This window comes from Coptis chinensis, chromosome 9 (assembly GCF_015680905.1).
Source record: "Coptis chinensis isolate HL-2020 chromosome 9, ASM1568090v1, whole genome shotgun sequence".
Classification (NCBI taxonomy): domain Eukaryota; kingdom Viridiplantae; phylum Streptophyta; class Magnoliopsida; order Ranunculales; family Ranunculaceae; genus Coptis; species Coptis chinensis.
Window position 1 is genome coordinate 49,241,283 of NC_141464.1, and position 27,461 is coordinate 49,268,743.

The following is a 27,461-nucleotide window of genomic DNA, read 5'->3' on the forward strand; positions in this document are numbered from 1 at the left end:
GACTAGCTAAAAACCAAGGTGGGCTTGGGCTGCTAGATCCTAGAACTTGGAATAAAGCCGCGTACTGTGGGCTTGTTGTCAAGATTGCTCAGAAATATGATTGCTTGTGGGTGAAATGGACATGTGATAAGAGCCCAAAACTATAGTTTTAACCCTGTAACAGTCATACTTTTAGACCAATTATGTGAGTAATAATTAAGAGTTAACACTGATTACGTGTTTTTATGCATTTCAGGTTTCAAAGTCCATTATGTGCAGAAATGTGTCACTTTAGCGAGATAAAGGAGCAAAGTTCGATTACTAAGTAATTCTGTGATTAAAGGCCAAGATTCAAGAAGACAAAGCCTTCCTAAAGCCCGATCAAAAGTTGAAAAGTCGACACGGGCAGAAACAGCACACAAGTCAGCAGAACTTCCGAAGGCCATATCTTTGGACTCAGACCTCGGAATGGGGCCTACCTTATGTTAAAATGACCGGCTCGGAAAGAGCTTTCCAATGGTCCAAGCTTTGACCCAATCAGAGGAGCAGAAGTGGACGAAAAGTCTATTGAATCCAACTGCAGCTGAAGAGGCCTTTTTGGACTGAAAGAATTGGGTTTTGGGTCTGATTCTCTGGCCCAAAACATGGCTCCAAGCCCATGCACGATTTTTGGATCTGAAAGTATAAAAACCAAAGCATAGCTCTTTGTTAATGGTAGCTAGTTAGACCTAAAACAATATAGATAATTCTAGATCTAGTCTTCAGTAGATTAATTAAGTTTTAGTTCCATTTTCAATTCTTGTTTTAGATTAAGTCTTTGAATCATTGTTCTTGATTGATTAGATAAATAAAATAGTTATTTTGTCAATTTCTATTCTTGTCATTTACATTGTGTTAGATTTGATTTCATTTATTACTTGGTATTCAATTCTTAGTTATTAATTCGATTTTAATTATTGTTTAATTTAGATTAGTAAATTTCAATTTTTTATATCATGTTTAGTTTTAATTTAATCGAAATGATTAAGCGTAATGATTCTTGGCTAAACCTCCATTAGAGGGGTTGAGAAGCCTTGATGAAAGCTTGATTCCGATTATCGTAGAAATCGTCGTAATTTCCCTTCCACTCTAGAAACGATTAGTTCACCATGAGAATGGGTTTGATCGTTCACATGCTAGTTATGAATTGGTAGGAATGCCATGTGTAATTAGGGATTAGGAAGAACCAATTGTTCTGCGAAGCAGTTCAATTCGGATTATGACGATTAAATGGATTAATAGGATTAAGTCGAAGTTATGGTGGAATCAATCCCCCTCTAACTCCTTATCATCGAATCAACGTAGCATTCCCATAGTTATTTTGATAACCGACTAGTTGCATCTTGTGGGTAGTTGCATCGTAGTCTAGTTGCCACTTTGTAAATCTCTCATTAGACTTAGAGTAGAGTAATTAGACTAGAAAACACAACATGCGGAAGGACTAGGAGTGGAACGAATCACTCTACTCCACTATATCTCATAGGATTGAGAGTAGAATCTTTGATAAAAAAAATAGACACGTAGATAGTTTTAGTTTACTTACGTTTTGAGTTCATCGTTCATTTCGTAGGTAGACTATTCAATTATATCTTTTATCAAATGGCGCCGCTGCTATCTTAGTTTCACTTTCGCATTGTTTTCGTAGTGTAAGTACTTTTCTTAAAGTCCCATTTTCACCCACCCACCCTGGTTTGATTCATACTGTGGTTTTCGATTCATCGTTGAAAAGTTCCTGACAAAAATGCACGAAGCCAATCCCACGCCTATAAGGGCTGCTATATATACTGGAACACGACGAACGACCACCCCCCATGTGGCGCAACCAGCCCTAAAACACTGTAATTTGAAAATACACGGAGGCCGATCACAGCCTATGAGAGCGCCGCCTTTGCTAATTTTTCCTAATTAACCCGTTTTGACTTTCGAACTTTGATTTTTCAAGTTTTTCGGTGTTCTAACTTGTTATATACACGAACACGCCAGAAACAAGACGCTATTCATAAAGCGAAGCAAGGACGCAATCAGGTATTCCTTTCTTCCACACCTCGCATCTCCTATTAGAGGTTTATACTAGTATATCAGAATTGTTTGGAGTGTTGATGTATTTAGCTAAGTTTGGTTTTAGCCTTGTATGAGATTAAGGTCTGGCCGAACAAAAACACTGAACGTAATTACACAACAACGTCAACAAACAAGTCTATCTAGTATACCACCCACTACACCTCTAGCTACTAATTCACACATATCACCTGACACAATGCCCGACGAAGAAGAGACTCCTCTCTCTGACTTCTACAAAGCCTTGAGTGATAGCCCAAAATCTTGCATCGTTCTAGCAGACCCAGTGGGGGATTTCCGAATCCCCCCAAATAGTTTTAATTTGTTACCCGTTTTTCATGGATTAGACCATGAAAAACCTTATCAGCACATGCGTAGGATTGAACAAGTCCTAACAACATTCCACCATCCTACGGTTGGTGCGGAACAAATTAAACTTAGGGTATTCCCTTTCACCTTAGCCGATAAGGCGGCGTCGTGGTTAACTGCCCAAACGCCTAATTCTGTGGACTCGTGGGCTAAACCTGTTCAGCTGTTTATGGAACATTTTTACCCACCCCTAAAGACGGATGAGATGCTTTCCAAGATTCATTTCTTTCGACAAAATCCTCATAAAACATTTTCAGAGGCTTGGAATCGTTTCACCGATCTCCTTATAGAGTGTCCACATCATAACTTAGCGAAAGACATGTTAGTTCGTGCCTTTTTCAAAGGACTACTACACCACCATAAAGAAGTCCTAGACATAATGAATGGGGGTAGTTTCTTAAGCAAAGGAGCCTCAGAGGCTTATAAATTTTTAGAGGATCAAACTAAGCGAAATAACAACTGGGGGGGTAGTGATGATATCCACCGCTCTACTAGTTCATCAAATACAGTTAAGGCCACCGGTATGCTTGAAATTAAACACGATCCCGAGCTTAAAACTCTAATCGAATCACTCACTAAAAAGGTAGAGGCCATTTCTGTTCAATAAAAGCCTATCCCCGTCATGAACGTAAATTCAAATTCATGTAGTTTCTGTTGGAGCCCTGAGCATCCCGACTCCCACTGTCCTATAGCCTATGAACAGGCTTGTTCCATTAATAGTGAACCTAACCCTTGGAGACAAAATCCCAACTTCGGTTGGAGAAATAACCAACACGTCACACCTCCGTGGTACAATAATCAATATGTTAGGCCAACACAAAGTTTTAACCAAGCTCCACCACGACAAGGATTGTGGTCGGGGTAATTTTAATAATTATAACAACCAAGTGCAACCTCGACAAGGTCAAGCACAAGGTCAAGGTAGTTATAATAATTATAATGCTAATAGAGGTATCGTTCCTAAAATAATAATTATCAAAATCCACCCATAAATAATTCACGTGAAATAGTTCCAAATACACCACCACGTGACTACTACACCCACACAACCGGATCGTCTTGACACCTTCATACAAGTAAGCCAAAAACTTTTCCAAACCATGGCTCAATCTAACCAACAACCTTTCTACAATGCTAATAATTTAACCCAACAAATTGGCTCAAGATAAAGCCCAAACCAAAGGTGTGTTTCCAAGTCACGAAATACCTAATCCTAAAACAACAAATACAGCCTTTGAGGTAACCGATAATACTAGTAATGAATATGAAAATGTAGGTGAGCTAAAGGCCATAGCTAGAGGCCATAGTTCTAGCAGAGTGGTTGATAACAAAGTAATTATGCCTATAGTTACCCCACCAAGAGTCCCTACACCTGCTATTTTACTAAATACCGAAATAGAAACCAAGACCCTACCACCTTGTAGAGGTACCAGGTTACAACCTAAGAAACAGAAAAGCCACGGTTAAACATCCGGTGATACTATTGCTAAATATAGACGAAACCACCGTTTCCACAAAAATTAGCCGTGTTAACTAGGGATACAAATTATGAGGAGATTAGGGATGTTTTCAAGAATCTAACTCAGAACCTTCCCTTCCTCGAAGCTATTAAAAGCTACCACACCATGCTAAGTTTCTTAAGGAATTGTGTACTACTAGGCGAAGACAAATATACCAAAAGACGCCTTTTTAACAAGAACAATTCCCAACTCTATCCGAACATAATGGAATTGTTAAGTACAAGGACCCTAGTCGCCCCATCATATAATGCACCTTAGGAGATTCTTATACGACGAATCGCGTTATTATTAGACTTGGGGGCTAGTGTTAACTTACTCCCGCTTTATTTGTATAGACAAATAGGTCTAGGCGAGATGCAACCCACTAAAATGGCGTTGCAATTAGCGATCGGTCTATTAAGTATCCTAAGGGTGTGGTCGAAAATGTTCTCGTAAAAGTTCAAGATTTTTACTATCCGGCTGATTTTGTCATCCTCGATCTGAGAAGTCGATTAACCACTCTGTCCGATCATCTTAGGGCGTCCCTTTCCGGCAACCGCCAATGCGCTCATTAATTGCCGCGATGGTTCAATGTCCATGTCTTTTGGCCATCTTGCTGTTGAAGTCAATGCTTTTAAAACAAAGACATAGTTACCCGATTCGTCTATGGATGGAGAGGTTAGCATAATCGAAAGCTTTGCTTGAGATTATTTCAACAACACGTTCCCTGATAATCATATGCCCAAATTTCTTTCCTTTGGAAGTTCAGACTCCAACATTTCCATCCCTACTCTAGTCGATACACATATTACGGATGAGGATGAGATAGATGACTTTCTCAAAGATGTAGAGGACTATCATAGTAACGAGGATATGACCAATCTAGATGACTAATTTGATGAGTTTCTTAGAGCAGGTGATAATTCATCCTATCAAGAACTACTTTCCACAACATCCACCTCGACTTCCCTCCTTCCACCCTTTCAAAGGAATCTCGAGTTTGCACTCGATCCTTTTGTTTCTTCTGTGCTTCATTATTTTTTAAATCCACCTAGAAAACAAATACTTCAGAAGACAAAAGCGTTTGACACCTTCATTTTCAGACTTGAGACAGTCCCTACACACACCATGAATGAGTTTTGGGCTAAAACCACATCCTCATTGTTTACATGCTGTCCTTCTACAACTTATCCATATCCACCATATTCTCCACAACTATTCACTTTTCCACACTTATTTACTAGAACACCCACTCGTTCAAAAATGAAAAAGAAGGTGCATCCTAGGTTACGTAATAGGGTGATCCGACTTCGCTTTCATTTCACTAGGTTGCGTCATAGGAAATCTTGGTGTTTGATTGTATTTGGATATGTTTTCTGTGATATTTATTTATGAAATGATCCACAACTATTTCGGTTGTTGATATATAATAAACTGCATGTTCATACATATGTTTAGATAAAGTCTCGACTATCTGACTATAAACGACTCAACTTTTGTGTTTGGTGCATTTTCTTTCATTTCCATATATTGGTGAGTGCACCATTAAGGTAACCGGGCCCTCCCTACGGAGGGTGTGGCTGTAAGTACCGGATCCTAAGTCCACGCTTTGACATAATTCCGCGCTTTCCACTCTTGCATGTTTTCTCGGATTTTTTGAGTCATGTTTCTCTATGGGGTGAATTATGTCTTTCTTGTTTATTGTTTTTTCTTTTTTTAAGTAAAAAAAATATATATATATATATATATATATATATATATATATATATATATATATATATATATAAAAAGAATAAACATAGTAATCTAGGAAGTCTCGAATCGACTTTAAAAGACCCATCGCTAAAACAAATTTTCTAAGCTTCGTTGTAAAAAAAATTTGTTTGGGGGGTGGTGTTCGTTATGTTTTCCCCTAAAATGTTTTATGTCCCATTAGATTTGCTTAGGCCGTTTAATTGTATTCCGATTCGGGTTGACATAATCTATGAATTTAGAGTTCAGTCGTTCGCATAACGTACGTCATGCACGCACTTCGAGGCATTTTCCACTATCTTATATGTCATCCACGGTCGGAATAGAGTGTTTTATGGATCAATGGATTGGAAATTCTCTCCTGATCATTTTCATATATCATTCGCAAAAATTGGACCGGTAACGAAGCGGCAATTTTGATTTGAAGTTTCACGAAAAAATCGAAAAATTCACAAATTTCGAATTGGGCTTGGGCCCAACCCGCGCCCACCGACAACGCACCCGCGCCCTTACCTTCAACAATCGCGTTCATCTTCTCCAAACCGCCATTAACGCTATTAACAAAGCTTCCAAAAACCTTAAAAAAAAAAATAAATAAATAAATAAAAACAAAACCAAATTACCCACGCCCACAATCCAAGACCCAACCCAAATCGACTCCAACCGCACCGCCCACAACCTCCACCAACTTACATCACCAAAACCCACGAAAATTTAAAAAAATTTGTAACCTGTCAGCGCCACCCGCTCACCACCACCACTGTTTGCTTCCAGGTCGGTCGATACAAATTCCACCACCACATCCCATTTAAACCCCCACTACATTCCAAACACTAAAATGGCTCAACAACGCCGAATTTTGCGAGCAAGCTTTTATCGGCGACCACTTCGCTACCGCTTTTACAAAGTTGATTTAAAATGATCGAGAGAGATCGAATAGCTTGTGGTACTTTCGGAAGCCTATTACCACGAGGACTTAGTCCGACGGTTCTACAATACGAGGGAGTTGGAAGGGACTAGGATTTTTGTTGTGGTGGCGAAGAGGAGGAAGGAGGTGACTACTGGGTTGTTGGCTGAGATTCTAGGCATTCCGCCTAGAATCCATCTGGATGTCACGTTGCAGGAGTCCCAATATAATGGGGTAGAGCCATTGATGAACGTGACGGTTACAGAAGGGAACTACAATGCGAGATCGCATTGTGTTCGTCAGGCATCCCTTAGGACCAACCGGTGGCCGCAGCTCGATGATTGGTCGAACATCCCGGGAAGGAGAAGGTCACATCGGCCTGAATCGCCTCCACATCTTATGGATACTCCGGAGCGAGAAGTACCAGATTCAGATCTTGGAGTTTTTACTTAGTATGATTAGGGGAGTAGGGAAGTCTGTTGCACCTCTCCCTGTGTTGATAACCAAGATCATACTGAAGTTGATAGCAGCTCAGGCGTCTGATAGGACATACATCACCCTACACCGAAACCCTCGCATCTATAAGGAGTGTGTCCAACGAGTTTGGAGGTTGGTTGAGGATAGAGAAGAAGACGAGGAGGATGGGGGAAACGAGAATGCCGAGGAGGATGAGGAGGATTTGACTTGTTTTGATGCGGATGCCCTGGAGAGGTGATGGTCAGACGCAGAACGCATGGTCGTAATTCATCGTGGCATGCGTTCGCTCAACACCATCTGCGAAGACCTCCGGACTCGACAGGCAACTATCCATCATAACTTCGAGATCCGTACCCAAAGAGAGGATGAGAGGTGGGAACAGATGAGGGCCGAGCTAGAAAGCTCCGCCGGTTCGGGCCGACATGCTTGCACGATTCCCACCTCACGGGATTCTCCTTCCGAGGACACACCATCGAGGCACGAAGCGTCGTCGCCGAAAAGATTTAATGGTGCTGGCCCATCGAGCTTCGGGAGCCATCTCCTCGGCGTGTCCCCTCCGCGACCAAGACCGGGAAGTGGTTAGGGATAGTATCGTTTGATGTTTATTTGTAGTTTCATTATTGTTATTTATTTTAATGTAAGTTTAATTCCGTAATTTGAATTTTGTAGTGAAATGTACTTCGAATGAAAATTTTAATATAATGAGGTTATTTTCATTGTGCGTGGTTGTTTAATATTGATCCCACCTTCCCAAATTGTTTGGGGGTGGTTTTATCTATTCCAGCATTATTTTTATATGACCCTCGTCTTAGAATTTATTGCGGAGTCAAGGTGAAAATATGGCCGTTTAGGCATATCTATGAATAAATATCATGGTAGGATGAAATATCGATTAAATAGGTAGATTCTATCATAAATTCAACCTAAAAGATACTAGGTTTGTTTTAGAATCAAGAAAATGACTTGTTTCCATTTTCGGGTTTGGAAATTTTGGTATTTCCGGAAACTGCCGTAAAAACCTTTTGGCAACTTCCCAATCCGGTTTAGCAACTTAAAACCTATATAAACTTCATACATTCTACACTCACAACTCACAATACACCTAACCTCCATCACTCACCGCTCACTCCCACCTAATCCCACGTTTTGTCTCATTTTCCGAAGTTTCAAGAACTCCGAAGCGCTCGCCCTTTCAGGAAGCGCTTTCAAGGCCTGCAATTTTTTTCAGTTTTTGTCGAGTGCACTTTCGGCGCCAAAGGTGGCGCCACCGCCAAACACTGGATTTCAATTCTTCGAGCGCGCTTTTCAGCTACCGACTTCCGTGGACCTGAAAAATTCCAGTTTTCTTCGGGTAGTTTCCGGATCATTCGCACCTATTCCAGAGCATAATTTTGAGATGACATCTCCAACATTGATACCGGAACAGTCTTTTCGAAGATTTGTTCCAAAGCACTACTTATGGTGCTTGGTTTTGTGGGCGATCACATCGTTGGTTGGGGAGCCTTTTATGGTAAGACTGATGCACTTTATTCTCCAACACTAGCATCTTATTTTTACGATAACCGCATTTTCTTTGAAAGACCGGATGGAGAACAAAAGTGTTCTCCATCAACATTGATAATGAACCAATGGAAATTACCAGGTTCTTGCTAGCATTTGTTCTTGGACTTGCTATGCCCGCTGAAATACAAGACCCATGGTGTTATTGGGTAGATAATATGTATGTCTACACTTATGAGTTTTTGCATGAGTCGTATGGGGCATTTTTCATGATCGAGGACCAAGGGGACTATAACGTCGCTTTTGGTAGCCTGTCCATGAACATAGGAACTGTTATGTTTTGGATCATGCTAAACATTTTAGGGGAATGGCGTTTTTCTTCTGTGAATGATGCCACTTGCAGCGTTTTCCTTGCTTTAGCCACGGGGGCGTATGTGTCATGACCTTCCCCAACCTTGATGTGTCTAGTTTAGCTCGATCCCATAGCATGAGGCATAAGTTCCTTCTTATGCATGTTCTAGTTTCCCGTGATTATGCTATGTTTCTTTCCTGTTTTTGTACACGTTTCATGGATTGGATTACGGTCGATTCGACGCATGCGACCCACCAATAGTATTATTCGATCCTTCCGTGCAATGACTTGGCAAGGGGTGGAGGATACAACCTCATCGGGTTGCACCCTACACCCGTCGGACCAAGTGGCCCTTAATAGGTTAGCAATAATAGATGATAAATGGCGGGAAGCCCGGCAAATTATCATGGCATGGCAGATCGCTTTAAAGGAACCTCACTTCTTTATGGAAGAAGAGGATGAGGAAGATAATGAGTAATCACGAGATAAGGTAAGTTTTCATTCTAGTTAGTGTGCGCTTATGTCCTAAGCAATTTCATTCTTGTTAACCCCATAATGGGTAGAACTTCATTATAGAGTTAAGTCGGTTTTTTATTTCCTATATTAGTGCGTTCTAACTTTGTTTTGCGGATGTTCACGAATTTCACACGCGTTTCAATGGTATTTTTCCTACCCTCTTTATTTACAATACTTTGAGGACAAAGCATGCTTCTTGTTTGGGGGGGGCATAGAAACACGTGTAATTAAGGCATCTGCTAGGATATAGATATGTATAATATGCATTTGTTTTCTAGTTAAAATTTCAAAAATTCAAAAATATAAATAAATAAGTTCATGCTATACACTTAGGAATATTGGTATTGTTTTCCTTCTCTATGCTCTTAACAATCTAAAAGTCTCATGTAGTTTTTGCATCAGAATAATTGTTAGGAACTTAGGTTAATATGTAGGTAATAATCTTTGCATCTATCTATAAATATATTACATGAGTATCTATGATTGTTAGCAAAAAGTTTAAAATCTAGGCTAGAGTACTTATTCTACAAATCCTGTGAGAATATAGCCTAAAGCCTTATATGAAGCCCGAAACATTTGAGAAATGACACAAGGGAGAAGTAAAATCCGGATAGAGAAATCACACGTCCACTTGCTTGATCACTATGCCATATCCTAAGCGAGAATTTAGGCCCTCTTTGGATCGATATAGCTAGAAATTCAAACCTATGAATTATTTTCCGCTAGTCACCCCTCTGAGCCTTTCTTTAGCCTTTCATAAACCACAAATCCTTTACCCTGTTACAAAACAAAACAAAATAAAAAATTCAACCTACCCAATTTAGATAAGTCCAAAATAGAATGAGGAAGAAAGAAGAAGAGAAAACTTATGTAAACAAAAGTTAGTTAATGGCTTGAAAAAATAAAGAAAAAAATTTCCATCCAAAGAAAAAAAGAAAAATAAAAATAGAAATAAACTAAAAACTCCAAAAATAGAATAAAAGGGAGGCAAAAGCCAAAGAAAAGAAAAAGGAAAAAAAATGGCTAAGGATGGAAACAAAGTGTAGAAGCAAAAGTAAATAACAAGGTTTTCTCTAGTTACATAATCAAGACTATATTATCTCGGACTTGTCCTTTTGAATATCCATTTCCTTCCTTCTTAAACCATCTCCTAATCCCCGCAACACCTAATAAAGACCTCTAGCTTAATTAGGAATAGGTTAGTGTGATAGTAAGTGGCAGATGTGTTTGATCGACTCCGGCTTCCTTGTTGTCATTGAGATTGTAAGGAAAAGTGTGCCCATTGCTAGCACTAGTAGCTTAAACTTGAGTGGAAAAATCGAGTGTTGTATCTTGACTATTATTGTGAGAACCTACTTAAGGGCGCTATTCCAAGTTTCAGAAACGGACCTGCTATTGCATTTCATAGTATTACTCATTGTATATATATTTATTATAGATGATTGATTATTATGCATATAGCTTAGGTTTTTGACTTGGTTATTCTTGTTCATAGCTAGTGAGAGGTATAGATAGTTTGGAGCATGAATAAGAAAACAATAGTTTTATTTCTTAGTCGTTATAGTATAGATGAAGTTTGTGAGTACCTTCACTGGAAAACTCTCACGAGGCTATAACTCGTCTACTAGAGAATTTCTAGTGGTTTAAGGCCTTGTTGCATATGGTCAATGCAATCGCACTCAGTGAAACGAGAGTAGATAGAACTCTATTTTTGGTCACTTATTCTAATTTCTCATCTTTGCTTGAGGACAAGCAAAATGCTGTTTGGGGGTGGTTTTATAAGAGCCCAAAACTGTAGTTTTAACCCTGTAACAGTCATACTTTTAGACCAATTATGTGAGTAATAATTAAGAGTTAACACTGATTACGTGTTTTTATGCATTTCAAGTTTCAAAGTCCATTATGTGCAGAAATGTGCCACTTTAGCGAGATAAAGGAGCAAAGGTCGGTTACTACATAGTTCCGTGATTAAAGGCCAAGATTCAAGAAGACAAAGCCTTCCTAAAGCCTGGTCAAAAGCTGAAAAGTCGACACGGGCAGACACAGCACACAAGTTAGCAGAACTTCCAAAGGCCGTATATTTGGACTCAGACCTCGGAATGGAGCCTACCTTATGTCAAAACGACCGGCTCGGAAAGAGCTTTCCAATGGTCCAAGCCTTGATCCAATCAGAGGAGCAGAAGTGGACGAAAAGTCTGTTGAAGCGAACTGCAACTGAAGAGGCCTTTTTGGACTGAAAGAATTGGGTTTTGGGCCTGATTCTCTGGCCCAAAACATGGCTCCAAGCCCATGCACGATTTTTGGATCTGAAAGTATAAAAACCAAAGCTTAACTCTTTGTTAATGGTAGCTAGTTAGACCTAAAACAATATAGATAATTCTAGATCTAGTTTTCAGTAGATTAATTAAGTTTTAGTTCCATTTTCAATTCTTGTTTTAGATTAAGTCTTTGAATCATTATTCTTGATTGATTAGATAAATAAAATAGTTATTTTGTCAATTTCTATTCTTGTCATTTACATTGTGTTAGATTTGATTTCATTTATTACTTGGTATTCAATTCTTAGTTATTAATTCGATTTTAATTATTGTTTAATTTAAATTAGTAAATTTCAATTCTTTATATCATGTTTAGTTTTAATTTAATCAGAAATGATTGCGTAATGATTCTCGGCTAAACCTCCATTAAAGGGGGTTGAGAAGCCTTGATGAAAGCTTGATTCCGATTATCGTAGAGTCGTCGTAATTTCCCTTCCACTCTAGAAACGATTAGTTCACCATGAGAATGAGTTTGATCGTTCACATGCTAGTTATGAATTGGTAGGAATGCCATGTGTAATTAGGGATTAGGAAGAACCAATTGTTCTGTGAAGCAGTTCAATTCGGATTACGACAATTCGTCGTTAATAGGATTAAGTCGAGTTATGGTGGAATCAATCCCCCTCTAACTCCTTATCATCGAATCAACATAGCATTCCCATAGTTATTTTGATAACCGACTAGTTGTATCTTGTAGGTAGTTGCATCGTAGTCTAGTTGCCACTTCGTAAATCTCTCATTAGACTTAGAGTAGAGTAATTAGACTAGAAAACACAACATGCGGAAGGACTAGGAGTGGAACGAATCACTCTACTCCACTATATCTCATAGGATTGAGAGTAGAATCTTTGATAAAAAAATAGACACGTAGATAGTTTTAGTTTACTTACGTTTTGAGTTCATCGTTCATTTCGTAGGTAGACTATTCAATTTTATCTTTTATCAACATGGGAGCATCAAATAAAGGGTGGAAATTTCTGGACTATGAAGGAACCCAAGGACTGTTCTTGGGTGGGTGTGGAGAGGCATCCTTAGACATAGGGAGGCTACTTGGAAAAGTGTGAGATACAGTATTGCAAATGGGTGGAAAACGAGCTTTTGGCATGATCCATGGTGTTCTGGTCCTTTATTCTTCAACGCACAAGCTAGAGAACTGCTAGCGACTTCTATTCCTGATGATGCCTGTGTTGGATCGATAATCGAAAATGGGAGTTAGTCAAATGTTATTTGCCAATTACCGAGCTGCGAACTAAAAAAGTGGATCATGGAAATGGAGTTAAACAGTTACTTGACAGAGGATAGAGTCATCTGGACACCAACTAGTACTGGTTGCTTCTCCCTTGCATCGGCGTATCTCTCTCTTAAGAAAAGTCGAGGACAAGTAAAATGGTTCAAGCTAGTTTGGGGTAAGTTATCGGTGCAAAAACACTCTTTTACTGTTTGGCAGCTCTTCTCTGGATCTTTGCCTACCCAAAATAGACTTATGTTTAAGAAAGTCATATATGAATCCACTTGTTGTCTGTGTACTGGGCACGTGGAATGTTCTTCATATCTTTTTTTTGATTGTGCGTACTCAATGCAAGTTTGGGCGAGGATCAAGCTAGCTATGGGCCTATCTGGGTAGGTGAAGCAATCACATGATGAGTGGTACTTCTTAATGAGATTATGCAGAGTGAACTCGATGCAAAATGAAATTCTGAGGGCCATCACTTGTGCAATAGTCCATACAATATGGAATGAGGGGAACTGGAGAATAAAGAAAGGTAGGAAAAGATTACCAAGTATCTTGAGTATGCAGATCCTAAACGAAATGAAAGTGTATCTTGGAAAAACACTGCAGTCCGTTAAGGAGAGCCATGAGTTGCGGGTATTGCTACGAAGGCTAGGAATCGAAGGTAACTATAAGCAAGATGAGGAACATTGGGTGTGCTGGTCAAAGCCGAATGATCAGGTACCTGTGCTGAACACAGATGGTTCGTTGAAGCTCAGCAAGGCAGGGTATGGTGGGTTAATGAGAAACCAAGACGGTAAGGTCCTCTTTGGGTTTACTGGATCGTCAAAATCTCCCTCAGTGCTTCGTCAGGAACTGCTAGGAGTCATGAAAGGCTTGCGAGGAGCTGCCCAGATGGGAATAAAGAGACTACATGTACAATCTGATTCTATGCGGGTTGTGCGAATACTGAACTTGAAGGAGGAGCCACCTTGGATTGAGAGGAATAGCATAGCACAGATCAGGCGTATTATTACAGAGTTTGAATTGGTGGACTTTGAACATGTTTACAGAGAAGGGAACCAGGCTGCAGATTATTTATCTAAGCTTAGCAATTCTAAAGATGAAAGTGTTTTGTATTTCATTCCCCCTTTAGACCAAAGGCTACATGTTTTGGTCAAAGAGGATGAAAAAGGTAAGTTGTACTTGAGATCATGATCAAATAAAGGTTGGGGTACCCTTAACCCCTAGCTTTTTCCAAAAAAAAGTTAATGACCAGTGAGATGGAGGCATCGGGGTGGAATATTGATGCTGGCAGCCAGTTTGATTGAACTTGATGTTGTTTATTCGAAACCAAAGCACCATTTTTTTTGTATTTGAGTCCTTTGTGTGTCGAGAGATGTTCGATGGATTTCAATATCCCAAATTTTATATTCATAAGGAATCTTTGCTATTTGTAGTCGTGGTGGGTTGTGAGAGCAAGGGAAGAATTTGTTTAATGAGATGGCTAATAGAGGAATTGATCGAGATATATTCACTTACAATACGCTATTGGTGCTTCTTGAACTCAAGGCTTTTATATTTTTTCCGATTGATAGATTGCTAAATCTAATTCATATATTCCAGGTACTATATCCTCATTTATTTGTTTATCTAAATTGATAATTTTAAATCAATTTTTTAAATTGAAATATTTACTTTCACGTTTATTGATTTGTTTAGATGTTCAATTTATTTTGTGTCTAAGTAGAAAACCATTGCTTGACAGTACGTGGAGATTGTGATGGTGAAAAAATAATTCACTGATAGGTAGGTAGTAATAGTTTAGCTTTGGGTTTGTTGCAACAGAATCGATTGGACTAACTCCTGCAAACTTGTAGAGGTATGGTTTTCCCTTTCGTTTCTATTAAAAATAGAATTATTTCAATTCATTATTTTTCGAGTTTTGACCTCAATACAAATAATCATGCAAAAATGGAATTCGTTGTTTGCAAAATCTTTCACACATAATTACTATATTGCAAGGTATGATTTTTTTACAATAATTTTTTCTTAATAAAACTGCTTATCCACTTGGATTCTTACAATTATTTGTCGTTAGTCATTGTAACTTGAGTTGGTCATCATTTTATTTATGCACAAGTAAGAAGAGGAATTTCACCAAAAAACAAACAACGAGATCTCATAATTGAATTTCAGAGTGCCATGGATAGGGTTTTTGAATGTGTGGCTTTTCTATTATGGTTTTGGTCATTATATTAAAATTTTCATTGTTTCACTTCATAGATTGTATCGAGTAGATTGTTGATTCTCTGCACTTAATTCCTTAGTTCATGTATATAATCTGAACAAGTTACTTCGAGATGACCACCATGCCTCATTTGGTTTTTCCATTGTTAGCCAAGGGGATTACAATTTTTGGTTTTAAGTCAAACATTGTTCTGAGTTGGTTTGTGTATTTTTAGGATGAACTACTATAAGCAAAGACATCAGCTGGATCTTATAGAGTGCGTGCATCATTGACCTCTGTAAGTATGACACTCTTTCATGTTCGTGTAATATAAGTAGTGCATAAACATCTATCAATCTAATTAGGATGCTTTGCATTACACTAGCAATAGTGCATGTGTGTTGCACATGAGCTATCATATTTTTCACAACAAAATTGATGGATCACCTTTAAATTGAATGAAGCACCTAAAGTAATATAGATTTGTTTTTTTCTCTTTTCTTTTTTTGGCATAGCTCCTTCCAAGCAAAAGACCATGTCAGTACAAGGTAGTAGTATGTGTGGACCCACTGTTTGATCTTTTCCTTGATTAAACTGTGCCTTATGATGGTGTTGATGATAAACCATGTTACATCTTATGTGACTGAAAAGAAGATTGGTATGACACTATGACCACCAAAAGCCAAAAGCATGACATACCAAAAGTACCTTCTAGTTGTGATGATGAATGGTCTCGACGATTTTAAGGCAATCTAGCAAATATATGACCTATGTGAATGGCTTTTAGTAGAAGATGAAATATATATTTTTTAAGATAGAAGTAAGAAACACAAGCAATTATTAACGTTGATTGTGGATTGAGATCGTCTATGATATAGAACAAAATATAAATATTTTGGAGCTTTGGCTCTCACTTTCATGATATTATTGTTGGTTATTTGAATCCACTTAATTAACGTACTATGAGGGAAGACCATTTTGGTTGGTACTTGGCGGTACTTGGCAGTCCATATGATATGTTCAATATATTAAGTTTGGGTTTAGTACTACTTTGCGAGATTTGCTATTGAAGCTTATTATTGTTTAGACATTCTATTAATATGATCATTCCGAATTGATCTGCGTGTGTTCCGTCTGGGTTCAGTCGAGCAATTACCAGTAAAATGTTAACTATCTAATTCAACCTCTATACATGTTGCAAGTTGTTTGAAGTAATGCAATGTAGACAATCAACATGTCGTCCATACTATCATGTTGTTCTCTTGGTTTTATTTCACTAATCTTTATTCAATGCATGCCATTGAGAGTAAGGTGATAAATTTGGGGAAATGAGTAGGAGAAAAAGTTCATGGATAGTAAAAATGCAATTGCCTCATTCCAGGTTTGTTTCTTTCTTCTCGTCTTTTTATTCATTTCCTCAGTTTGTTATATCCACAATTTTCCCTACATAAAGTTTGGTAGGCAGGCCCGTAGTTATTGCACTAATCTCATACAAAGATTAAACTTACAATTTAAGCATTTCTTCTCCTTCAATTTGGTGTGAATACTGGTTCCCTAATATGATTGCAGCGCCATGCACCGTTGCAACAAGTGCCTTAAAGCGATGCAAATGCTCTTTTCCAAAAATGAGATATATTAATCGCATAAAGATGGCGCATTGTAAATGATTTCCCTAAAATTGTATTATATTTTTTCACCGCTAAAAAAATGTGGGTCACAAATACTCAACTGCAATGCCAAAAGTGGCGTTGCAAAAGATCCGAGTTTGCTACCATGCCATTTGGCGTTGTTAATACACTACTGTCGTTGCTACTTTGTTCTTTGAAAATAAATTAATTGTAAATTTATTTCAAACTATTTGCAACGCATGGCGTCGCAAAAGACAACTTGTACTAACGACAATGGCGTGGCAATAGTTACACCTTTAGTTGCACTACTAAGCGTCACAAAAGACAAACCTTTTGCTACATTATTGGAAGGAAATATGAATATTTAGCTGCGCATTAGGTGTGGCAAAAGGTGTCTTAACATTTAGTCGCATGATAGGTGTGGCAAAAGATGTCTCTACCATACACTTCATCACTGTACAATCAAAGTTTTTAGCTACACCAAAATTGTTGTTAACGGTATAAAATCCAAATGAAAACACCTACTTTATTGGCGATGCATTTAGCATGGAAAATGGTGTAATTCATGTACCTGTACAATCCTGCCCAATACACTTTATATATATATATATAACCCCATAACAATTCACTAGAAATCGTAATATAATGTATTTCATTAACTAAAATCATTCATTACAAAAAATCTTAAAGAATCCACATAATAATTCTTTGAAAAAACATCGTCTCACAATCTTAATATTGATCAACTAAATTTAGATAAATTATTCAAAACTAAAATTCCACAAATAGTGTATATAGTATCCCAATTTAAGCAACACCCTCCCGAAATTTCTTCTTCAATCCACTGCACAGACGACGGATTGGCTAATTTGATACAAGTAAAAAAAAAAAAGTCACGTACGTAAATTTATTCAAAACATTAATAAACCTAATTTCCACTCAAGTTGGCAATGCATGTAAAATTATTTTTACCAACTAAAACATATGCATAAGTACCAATGTATCGCTACAACATATATGCCACAATTGGTGCCTATGGCAGATAGCTTATACTGAACTTATCAAAGTTTCAACTCACATTCATTAAGGTACAAATCAAATAAGAAGAAAAATGGCAGATAGCTTATAATGAACTTATCAAAGTTACAACTCACATTCATTAATGTACAAATCAAATAAGAAGAAAAAAATCACCAAAAGCTAATAGATTTTGAACTAAACAAGTCAATGTCAAACCATTGAAAACCTCATGTACGTCATGAAGTTATCAGCAACCAAACAATAAATTAAGAAATCCAAAGGCTAAACATCAAGTAAGTCAAGCAAACAAGCTCAACTACAAAAGGCAGATTGACTTCACTAGCATCAGGCCACCAAGCTAATGTACACACTACACACTCAAGGTGCATCCATTACCGTAGTCACTACGAAGGACTCAAGGTGGAAATATATCTATCTTTTCTAGCATATTCAACATCAACCACAACAAATCAATTAGTGAAGTTCTTTTCATTTGAGTGTTGCCAAATGGAGCCTAATTTTCATGGCAAAAAAAGGGTACTAAGGTGCTCCTAACTGCATAAACTAATATTGGGCTTAATCTTGTATGCCTAAAATTCACTGTCAACTATATCGATAACCTATCCATTTATAGGGCACCTTAGTCCTTCCTACATAATTTATTTTAAATAATATTACACAACTCCAAAGCAACCACCAACCTAATATATATTATGTAAATAAAAAATAGTACCGCCAAGTCCTCCAAGAATTGTAGAAATGACTTTGAACCACCACAATGGTTTGTTGGGAGCTTTTGCCAATTATTTGAATTCTACTAGCTAATTTTCTGCATTAAAATGAATATTGTATTATAAGTTGTATTTGTGCTTGAACTTGGTAAACACACAAAATCCAGTGGAACTTGATCTTACCACCATATCTATGCAACTAAACATGTTTGCCACCAAAGAATAAAATACTAAGCATTTAGAACCATAAATACCAACTCAATGTAATAGTAGCCCCTAATGCAACCAACACATAAAACAATAACAGATCTTTAACATATCTTTAATAGTAATAACGAGAATGCTAGGGAAATATAGACCAAGTAAGACATTAAAAGCTAATTAAAAGCCATTACTCAACTCAGACCAAGTAAGACATTATAAGCTAAATAATGATCAAGAACTACCAACAAGTCATTTTCAGTGAAAACAATGAGCTAAACAATAAATATTCAATATACTTGATCTAATAACATCGGAACCATATCAAACCATACGATAAAAGAACTTTCAAATTAGAAGTACCTGCAAAATAATCTTTGTTGTGAAAGAGATGAGATGAAAAGAGAACACCCTTTGTTTCATTGTAATATCGAACCAAAGAGCTTGCGTGGGTTGTGATTTGAGGACCTCAAGCATATTTAATTAAGAACAAATATTACCATACCGTACACCTCAATTCCAAATTAATGGAATATAACTAAGAAAAAAATATTTGAATCTATGCAAAAATATATACTTGAATCAGTACAAAGAAAGTGGTGCCTTGTCGATGCCAAAATCAGTTAACGACCTAAAAACACATATTGAACCAAAATCATTTAAACCCCAAAACCAAAGTTGAAGCTTTGCCGATGGTGGTGGAGGATTAACGAAAAACAAAAACCGATAAAAAATTGAACTTTAACGGAGCATGAAAAATAGAAGAGAGAGAGAGAGAGATCTATTTAGCTTATGTCTTACCTTAATTAGCTTTGTGGTGGTGGATTAGCTTTGCAGAGGTGGAGGATTGAAGTTTGCGAAGTTTTAAGTGAGGAAATGAAAAGATAAGGGGGCGGTTGGAAAGGGACAAAGATAACTAATTTTAAGGTTTTCTAATTTTTATTTTTTTAGTTGGAGACTTGGAGCCAATAATAAAAAAGAGGCCCGCCAAAAACTGAAACTTAGAACCACAAAAACGAATATTCCATTAGCGACCCTAAGATTGTGGCAGCAAAGATCAATCAAAAGTATCTACTGTATGAAGAAAAACTTATTGTTATGACCATGACGTTGCTGTTGATTACTTATAATGTTGCAGCGGCAAAAGCGTTGCAAAAAGGTTAATTTTCTCTAAAAATATTTTTTATAAAATAATAATTAGACCATTTGCCACGCGTTAAGCGCTGCAATAGTAAATCCAAGTAAGACCAAGACAGATAGAACGACAAACAGTTAGCAACGCTACAAGGCGTGGCAACTGATATCTTTTAGCAACAATTGTTTAGCGTTGCAAAAAGGTACGCAACTAAAAACCCCATCTGTTGTATCTAGAATATGGAAGAATGAAACCAAAGCAGGTTAAAATGAATTTGACGAGATTGCATAAAATGAGAACACCAGATGGGCTTAAGGTTGCCTTAGGCCTTGGATGGACTTTTTCCAAGAGTAGGCAATTTATTGAACTTATACAAGCAAAGTTACGGAAAATATAATGGCTAGAATCTAGAATCCACATAGATGTTATAGGCATTGTCATTTTCTATGTTATAGGTACCAAAAGGCTATGTTATGATCTTCAGTAACTTTGCTGGAGACTGTTTTTATGATTTAGGAATCTTGTTGCCTATAAAGACTTCAAAATTGATTTCCAAGGCTTTAGTTAATGAGAAACAATTACCAACTTTGGGTTACAGATTATTAGCAAATTGATTTTCATGCAATGAATTACTCTCTTGAAACACAATCATCTAATACATCAATGCATATATTTTTTCATCCTCCCCAGCTCAACCAGTTTGCAATCTCTTACACAAGTACCCTAAGATGAGTGCTTGGGATATAATATTAGGGATGGATTTATGGGGTACGATATACAACATTGTCTACCTATTTAGCTGGCCATGTGAAAGTGGATTTGAGGCATTCCAGTTTTGTAGAGATCATTCAGAGGCAGCATGGGATATTGTGTGGGGCAAAACTTTATCTTTTTTACCATCATCCGATTTGGCTCCCTTGCCAACACCACCATCACAACTACTCGAAAATTTGTGAGCATATCTTGGTTTCTGCAATGCTTAGTGGTAATTCCCTATTAGCAAAGCAGTAGAGTAGTGTCATAATGGTCTTCTTCGACTTTCATACCATATATATTTGAAGTGAAAAAAGCTCCAATATAAGAAAAGAAAATTCATGTAAGGATATTAATTTATCATACTTCTTTGTTTCTATTATTATAGATGGGTTTGAGCCTTAAGGTTTAGTGTTCTCTTGAGTAAAGGAAAATGTAATCAGTCATTTATGTAAAATGAAGAGATGTAAAGCATCGGTTCTCATTTCAACAATGTCTCTTAGGTTTTTTTTTTTTAATAAGTTTTTAGGGTTAGGCATACCTTGGGACCTGCATTAGAATTTGAGATAGATGTTTCCATTCTTGTCCTCCTCAATATAAGTGGTAAGCAGAGAGCTTAGAGGAGGTACAAAGTACATACAAGTGTGTTCAGTTTCAAAAGAAGGCAAATGGTCTGCAACCCGATTTGTTTCCCTGAAAACATGATTAAAGATGATACTAGTACATCTCCTAGTAAGAATGCTAATAGCATTGACAACATTCTGACAATACCATGGAGGTGGTTCCCTACCCAGTAAGATATTTATTGCCCCGAAAGAATCTGAGGCAACTAGGATCTTAGTGAGGTTCATTACTAAACAACTGTGAATTCCTTGCAAAATGGCAGACAACTCTTGAAATAAAATTGATTTTCTTCCGTTAGCACCTGCAAATGCAAATAGAACTTCTCCCTGAAAGTTCCTAGCAACTCCTCCCGTACCACAACTGGTGTCAGTGACAGATCCATCTGTGTTTAATTTGGTAACCCCTTCATCTGGCTTCAACCAAATACATTGTGTTGGTAACTTGGTTATGTAGTCCATAAGAATACCAAGGCGATCAATGAGTATTCTGTCTTGGATACTGGCATGAACTGAAGTGATCTGACCTTGGAGGTATGTGACTATCTCACTAATAAGCTTGTTCTTGACTGCCCTCCATGGTTGAGCAGAGTTGTTGAATTGCCTATTATTTCTTTCTTGCCACACATGACTAATAGTGGCACATGTGAATACTTTGATGATTTTAGCACTCAAGGTTTTCTTGCCGTAGATCATAAGAAGTTCAATCCATTCGTTATTTGGGCTATGAGAATGAGTCCTAATTCTTAGGAGTTGATTCACGTTCCTCCAAATGTGTTTGGTATAGTTGCACTCAAAGAAGAGGTGAAAAGAGTTCTCTCTGGCATTGTTGCAAAAGCAACATGTTGACGTATGAAATACCTTCTTTTGTATAAGTCTATCTTGAGCGGGTAAGTTGCTCGCAAACAGTTGCCAAGCTGTAAAAGAATGTCGAGGCAGTACATACTTTCCCCATACAAGACTATACCATCGCACTCTCTCCCTTGGAGCCCTAAGCGCATTATAAGCAGATTTGGAAGAAAACTTGCTTGTATGGTCTGGGGTCCATACTACCATATCATGAGAAAGGTAGTTATTGATCTCAGTGCCAAGTATCAAGCTTTCGAGAGTTGATGACGGCAGTGGAGCACGATGTCATTCCAAGCACCATTAGAAATCAATGTTCTAACTCTTGAATCATCAGGGAGATGAATTAAGCTCTTTGCATCCAGATTTTCAAAGAGAGGGGTCTCAGAGCACCATACGTCATGCCATAGGAAGGTATCATCTCCATTGGTAATAGAGTGTCTAATGAATTTTCTAGCAGTAACTCGAGATTCTAAAATGTTCCTAGAATTTATTCTTAATGTGTTGAGCCCATGTCCATTGCACCCATAAACTTTCGCCCTTTGTTACAACTTTGAAGATAAGGCAATAGTAAGCAGCCTGATTCTAAATTTTCAGGTTCAAGATTCCAAGGCCACCTTCTTTTTTCGTGAGAATAGTTATAGAATTACTTGCATGGTGCATTTTGTTACCCATAGAAGGGCTATTCCAAAGGAACTTATTGCATAACTTAGTGACATGCTCAAGGATAGTCACAGGGAGTACAAAGGTTCGAGCCCAGTATATATGAAAGGAGGAGAGAACAGAGTGACTGAGCTGAAGTCTTCCAACATGTGAGAGGCACCGAGCTTTCCAATCTTGAATTCTAGCAGTTATTCTCTCAATAAAAGGTTGGCAAAATATCATTTGATTTAGTTGTGTCTCTTAGTTGTAAACACTAAAATATCATTTGATTTAAATTTAGGTTTGTAACAAATAAGATTATACTTTGATCCGGATTGACTAGATATTGGTCTCCTACCAAATTGTGGATGATGAGTTCCCTAGAACGTCTCTGTATCTAGACTAGATGTCTAGATTGACTTATATATACTGGACTGTGTATGGTAAAATAATTATAATGCTCTTCATTGGTTCCTCAGTTACGAAGAAATTTACGGCGTTGATATCAAATTATCAACAGCCCATCCTAAGTAGAAGCTGTAAATTTTATGAAACAAAAAACAAAATTTTCATAAACAAAATCTAGAGTCCCAGTTTGCTTCGTGAAAAACAAAATCATTGAGTAAATCAAGAGAGGAAGAAAGAAAAAAACAGAAAAAAAAATTCCTTATCCTCTTCACCAATCAACATCATGGCCGAAGATTTAGATTCTTTATTTTCAATTTTATAATTACTGGGAACAAATAAAAAAATCAGTTCACGTGCAGTAGCACGACTCAGCGAACAAAAATATAAAAAAAAAAAAAAAATAGTTACACAGAATAACGCACTGCTTTTATGTTTGAAGATGACATCACGAATTATTTGTTTGAGAGAGACAGTATACAACAACACAACTCAATGCTTTCTGAAAAATTTTATTTTGTTCTATAGATAAATGTTGTCGCCGTAGGCACAGCCTGAAAATACCTTTTGCCCCCTTTGACATCATCGTAGCCGTCTCAATATTCTTATCCATAGTACTAAATGCCCTAGATATATTGCAAAGTTTCACGATATTTGTTGAGATTCAGAGATTGTCTTTGAAACTTCGGCCGCATTAGCGATTTCATTTGCAGAAACTAGAAAGTTTGTGACATATCCGCGATATACTGATAGGATATTTAAGGGGGGGTGGGCATTTTGAATAAATCCAAGGCCATTCTACATTTCTACTTTCGCCTATTATTTATAGTCCCCTTGAGCTAGATGGACATACTAACCATATGGAGATCATTATCGTTTCTATTCCCTTCCTACTCCTATCACTCTTCATTTCCCTACTTCCTCTGATATTATTCCTCACTAGAAATAAATCCGAATCATCTATTAACGGCTTAAAGTTTCCCCCAGGTAAGATGGGATGGCCAATTCTCGGCGAAAGTCTAGAGTTCCTTAACAATGGACGTAGAGGTGTTCCGGAAAAGTTCATTAATGATAGGACCGAAAAGTTTGGCTCCGAAGTCTTTAAAACTTCGTTAATAGGGGAGTCCATGGTAGTTTTATGTGGCCCAGCTGGGAACAAGTTCTTGTTCTCGAACGAGAACAAACTTGTTACTGTTTGGTTTCCTAGTTCAGTCAATAAGATCTTCCCTTTCTCATTAGAATCCTCAGCTAATGAAGAAAGCAAAAAAATGCGTAAGATGCTTCCAGCCTTTCTTAAACCAGAACCACTTCAAAAGTATATTCCAACAATGGACTCCATTGCCAAAAAACACCTAAAAGAGCACTGGGATGACAAGAAGGAAGTACTGGCTTTCACTCAAGCCAAAGCTTACACCATGTCTATAGCTTGCAAGGTATTCATGAGCATAGAGGATCCCGTTCAACTAGCTAAATTTGCTGATCCTTTCGCTCTTTTGGCAGCTGGTATACTGTGTATACCGATTGATTTACCTGGAACAGCGATGAATAAAGCGGGTAAAGCATCAAACATTATAAGAAAAGATATTCTTGAGATAATAAGGCAGAGGAAGTTGGATTTAGCTGAGAATAAGGCGTCGCCTAAGAAGGATATATTGTCACATATGTTGTTAACAACCTTTGAGGATGAGCAGCCAATGGAGGAACGGGACATAGCAGATAAAATACTTGGTTTGATTGTTGGAGGTCATGATACTGCCAGTACTGCCCTTACTTTTGTTGTTAAGTATCTTGCAAAATTTCCTCACATCTACAATGAAGTCTTAAAGGGTAAGTCCATCTCTCCGTTGCTATTTCTTTCTTATATCAATCATTAACATATGTCTTGCTGACTAGCTGAACTTAATTTTTTTATTTAAGCATCAGCATCGTAAGAGCTTTCGATCAAGTGATTTTATTCTCATGTTTCACTTTCTCCCTTTATTTCCTATTCCATCTCGACAAACTTCTTTGATTAATATATAATGAGTGAACAGTAAATGGAAAAGATATATCGTTTAAAAGTCACTAAATATTGAGATAGCATACTATGAAAGTGACTGCAGACTGAAGATATTTGTCCATGAGCATTTAAATATTAATCCCCTGCCTAACGGGTTAAAGTAAGCTTTTGGTTGGGCTTGGGCATGCATGAATTCGACATTATTCTATGATTGGAATCATTAGGACTTCAAATGTATCTAATGTATGCTTCATTATAGAACAAATGGAGATCTTGAAGTCCAAAAAAGAGGGAGAACTGCTAAACTGGGAAGACATTAAAAAGATGAGGTATTCACGAAATGTTGCATGTGAAGTGATGAGAATCACGCCTCCCTCTCAAGGAGCATTTAGAGAAGCAATAACCGACTTTACTTACGCAGGGTTTTCAATTCCAAAAGGGTGGAAGGTACTGAATGTTCTTTCTTTTTTTCTTTTCTCTTTTTTTGGGTGGGTTTGGCCCTCAATTCTTGTATTACCAATTAATTCTGGTACTTGGGTTTTAAGAAAGACATTATTGATCTACAAATTAATTTTACTAAAAGTAAACTTATTGCAAATACTTGTGACATTTGGCGGGAGTTTGATTGGATGAAATGCTTTCTCAGGCTACATTGACACCCCATATTATTCCTAAATTTATTTTTGAAAAGTAGTTTACTAGATTTATAGAAAGTTGTATGTAATGGAGTAATTATTTTTCTACAGATATTCTGGAGCACAAATTCAACACACAAAAATGCAAAATACTTTCCAGAGCCTGAAAATTTTGATCCTTCAAGGTTTGAAGGAAAAGGTCCAGCTCCGTACACATTTGTACCGTTTGGTGGAGGACCACGTATGTGTCCTGGAATAGACTATGCTTGGTTAGAAATGTTGGTTTTCATCCACAATCTTGTCACCAAGTTTAGGTGGGAAGAAGTGCTTCCGAACGAGAAAACGATTTTTGTACCACTTGCCGTGCCAGAAAAAGGACTTCCAATCCGACTCCAAGCTCATTCTGTCAATCTGGAGAAGTGATCGATGACTATATATGTACATTCATTCTGAAGACATGTTTTGTTTTTCAATAAATTTGTAAAGCTGTTGTCTCAGTTTTCTTCTCTGTTTTAATCCAAAAGTTAGAATGAAGGAGATGTCGGACATTAAACGGTAAGGTGAATATTAAGGTTAAACATAGAAAATCAACAGATGCAAACAGGGGACACACCTTGATTAAGTTATGGTGCAAGAAATGTCCAATTCAATGCTTCACAAGAGATATACCAAAACACGGTGGATACACTCACAGGCTTAGACTTCCGGATATTAAATAGGAACCCTCGAGAATAAAAGGAAAATTAATGGAGAAGAGCAAGATGGTCGATGGTCAACGATCACATGTTAGTGTGGCACACAGGTCATCGATCAATTATGAAAAAAAAAAATAATAGGGCCAACCATCAAAGATCCATCAGTGTTTTATAAATACAGCACCATCCCAATTCAGATGGGCTAGCCCAACAATTTATAAGTCCAAATGCAATTGTTGACTTTTGGTTGATTTTTGATAGATCTCATAGTATTTTTCCAAACACTTGATTGTTTTGAATAACAAATGTTGTGTTTTTTTTTTTTTTTTGGGTAGGTAAGTTAAATTGTATTAAAAGAAAAGTAACAAAATACAAAAAGTATTTAGAGATGCAACATGTTGCATTCTCTAATGTTCATGCTAACTGTATGAACCTAAAAACTACAAGTAAGAACCGAAGAGCTAAAAACTCAAACCTAGACATAGACTCTCTTTCTCCTTTTTCTTTCTCTCCCCCTTTTTTTTCTCCATCCTCTTCTTTTTATACTCCTTTCACCCTGCATATAGATCGTCCATCTGTCTCCTCATCTCGCGGTTCTCCTTCTCGCCGTACAAATGCCACGTCCGTGGTCTAGGGTTTTGCGGTCACGATCTACTGCTTCCCGAATCCCCCTATTATGTTACATGTCGTTCTTTGTTCCATTGACCTAGTCTATTTCTCCTTATTAGGCCACTACAAATGCCCCTTCTCGACTCCGCGGTCCTGGTGAAGGACCCGGGGTCGAGAACTCCCACCGCTTCATTCTCTGTGCCGCTCATATTTCCTTCATCGGTTTGCGTGTGATGTGATGGAAATCATCACGCGCATTTTCTGCAGCCTCTCGTACCTCAAGCTTCCACGCGTCACCCTTTGGCTGGATCACTTGCTCGACTCTTCGATTTTCTC

The 27,461-nt window shown here is 37.6% G+C and overlaps 3 protein-coding genes across 3 annotated transcripts; 2 read left to right on the forward strand and 1 right to left on the reverse strand.

Annotated features, from left to right (window-relative positions):
- Positions 1-13,576: 13,576 nt before the first annotated feature.
- LOC147476459 (uncharacterized) lies at positions 13,577-14,194 on the forward strand. The gene has a single exon (XM_086585738.1). It carries the CDS (start codon positions 13,577-13,579, stop codon positions 14,192-14,194), a length of 618 nt encoding a protein of 205 aa, XP_086441864.1.
- A 7,034-nt stretch (positions 14,195-21,228) lies between these two features.
- LOC147476460 (uncharacterized) lies at positions 21,229-21,990 on the reverse strand. Its single transcript, XM_086585739.1, has one exon. The coding sequence runs from the start codon at positions 21,988-21,990 to the stop codon at positions 21,229-21,231; it is 762 nt and encodes a 253-aa protein (XP_086441865.1).
- A 1,986-nt stretch (positions 21,991-23,976) lies between these two features.
- On the forward strand, positions 23,977-26,358 carry LOC147476461 (beta-amyrin 28-monooxygenase-like). The gene is made up of 3 exons (XM_086584217.1): positions 23,977-25,014; positions 25,446-25,633; positions 25,933-26,358. The coding sequence occupies exons 1-3, from the start codon at positions 24,048-24,050 to the stop codon at positions 26,242-26,244; spliced, it is 1,467 nt and encodes a 488-aa protein (XP_086440343.1). The 5' UTR covers positions 23,977-24,047; the 3' UTR covers positions 26,245-26,358.
- The last annotated feature ends 1,103 nt before the right edge of the window (positions 26,359-27,461 follow it).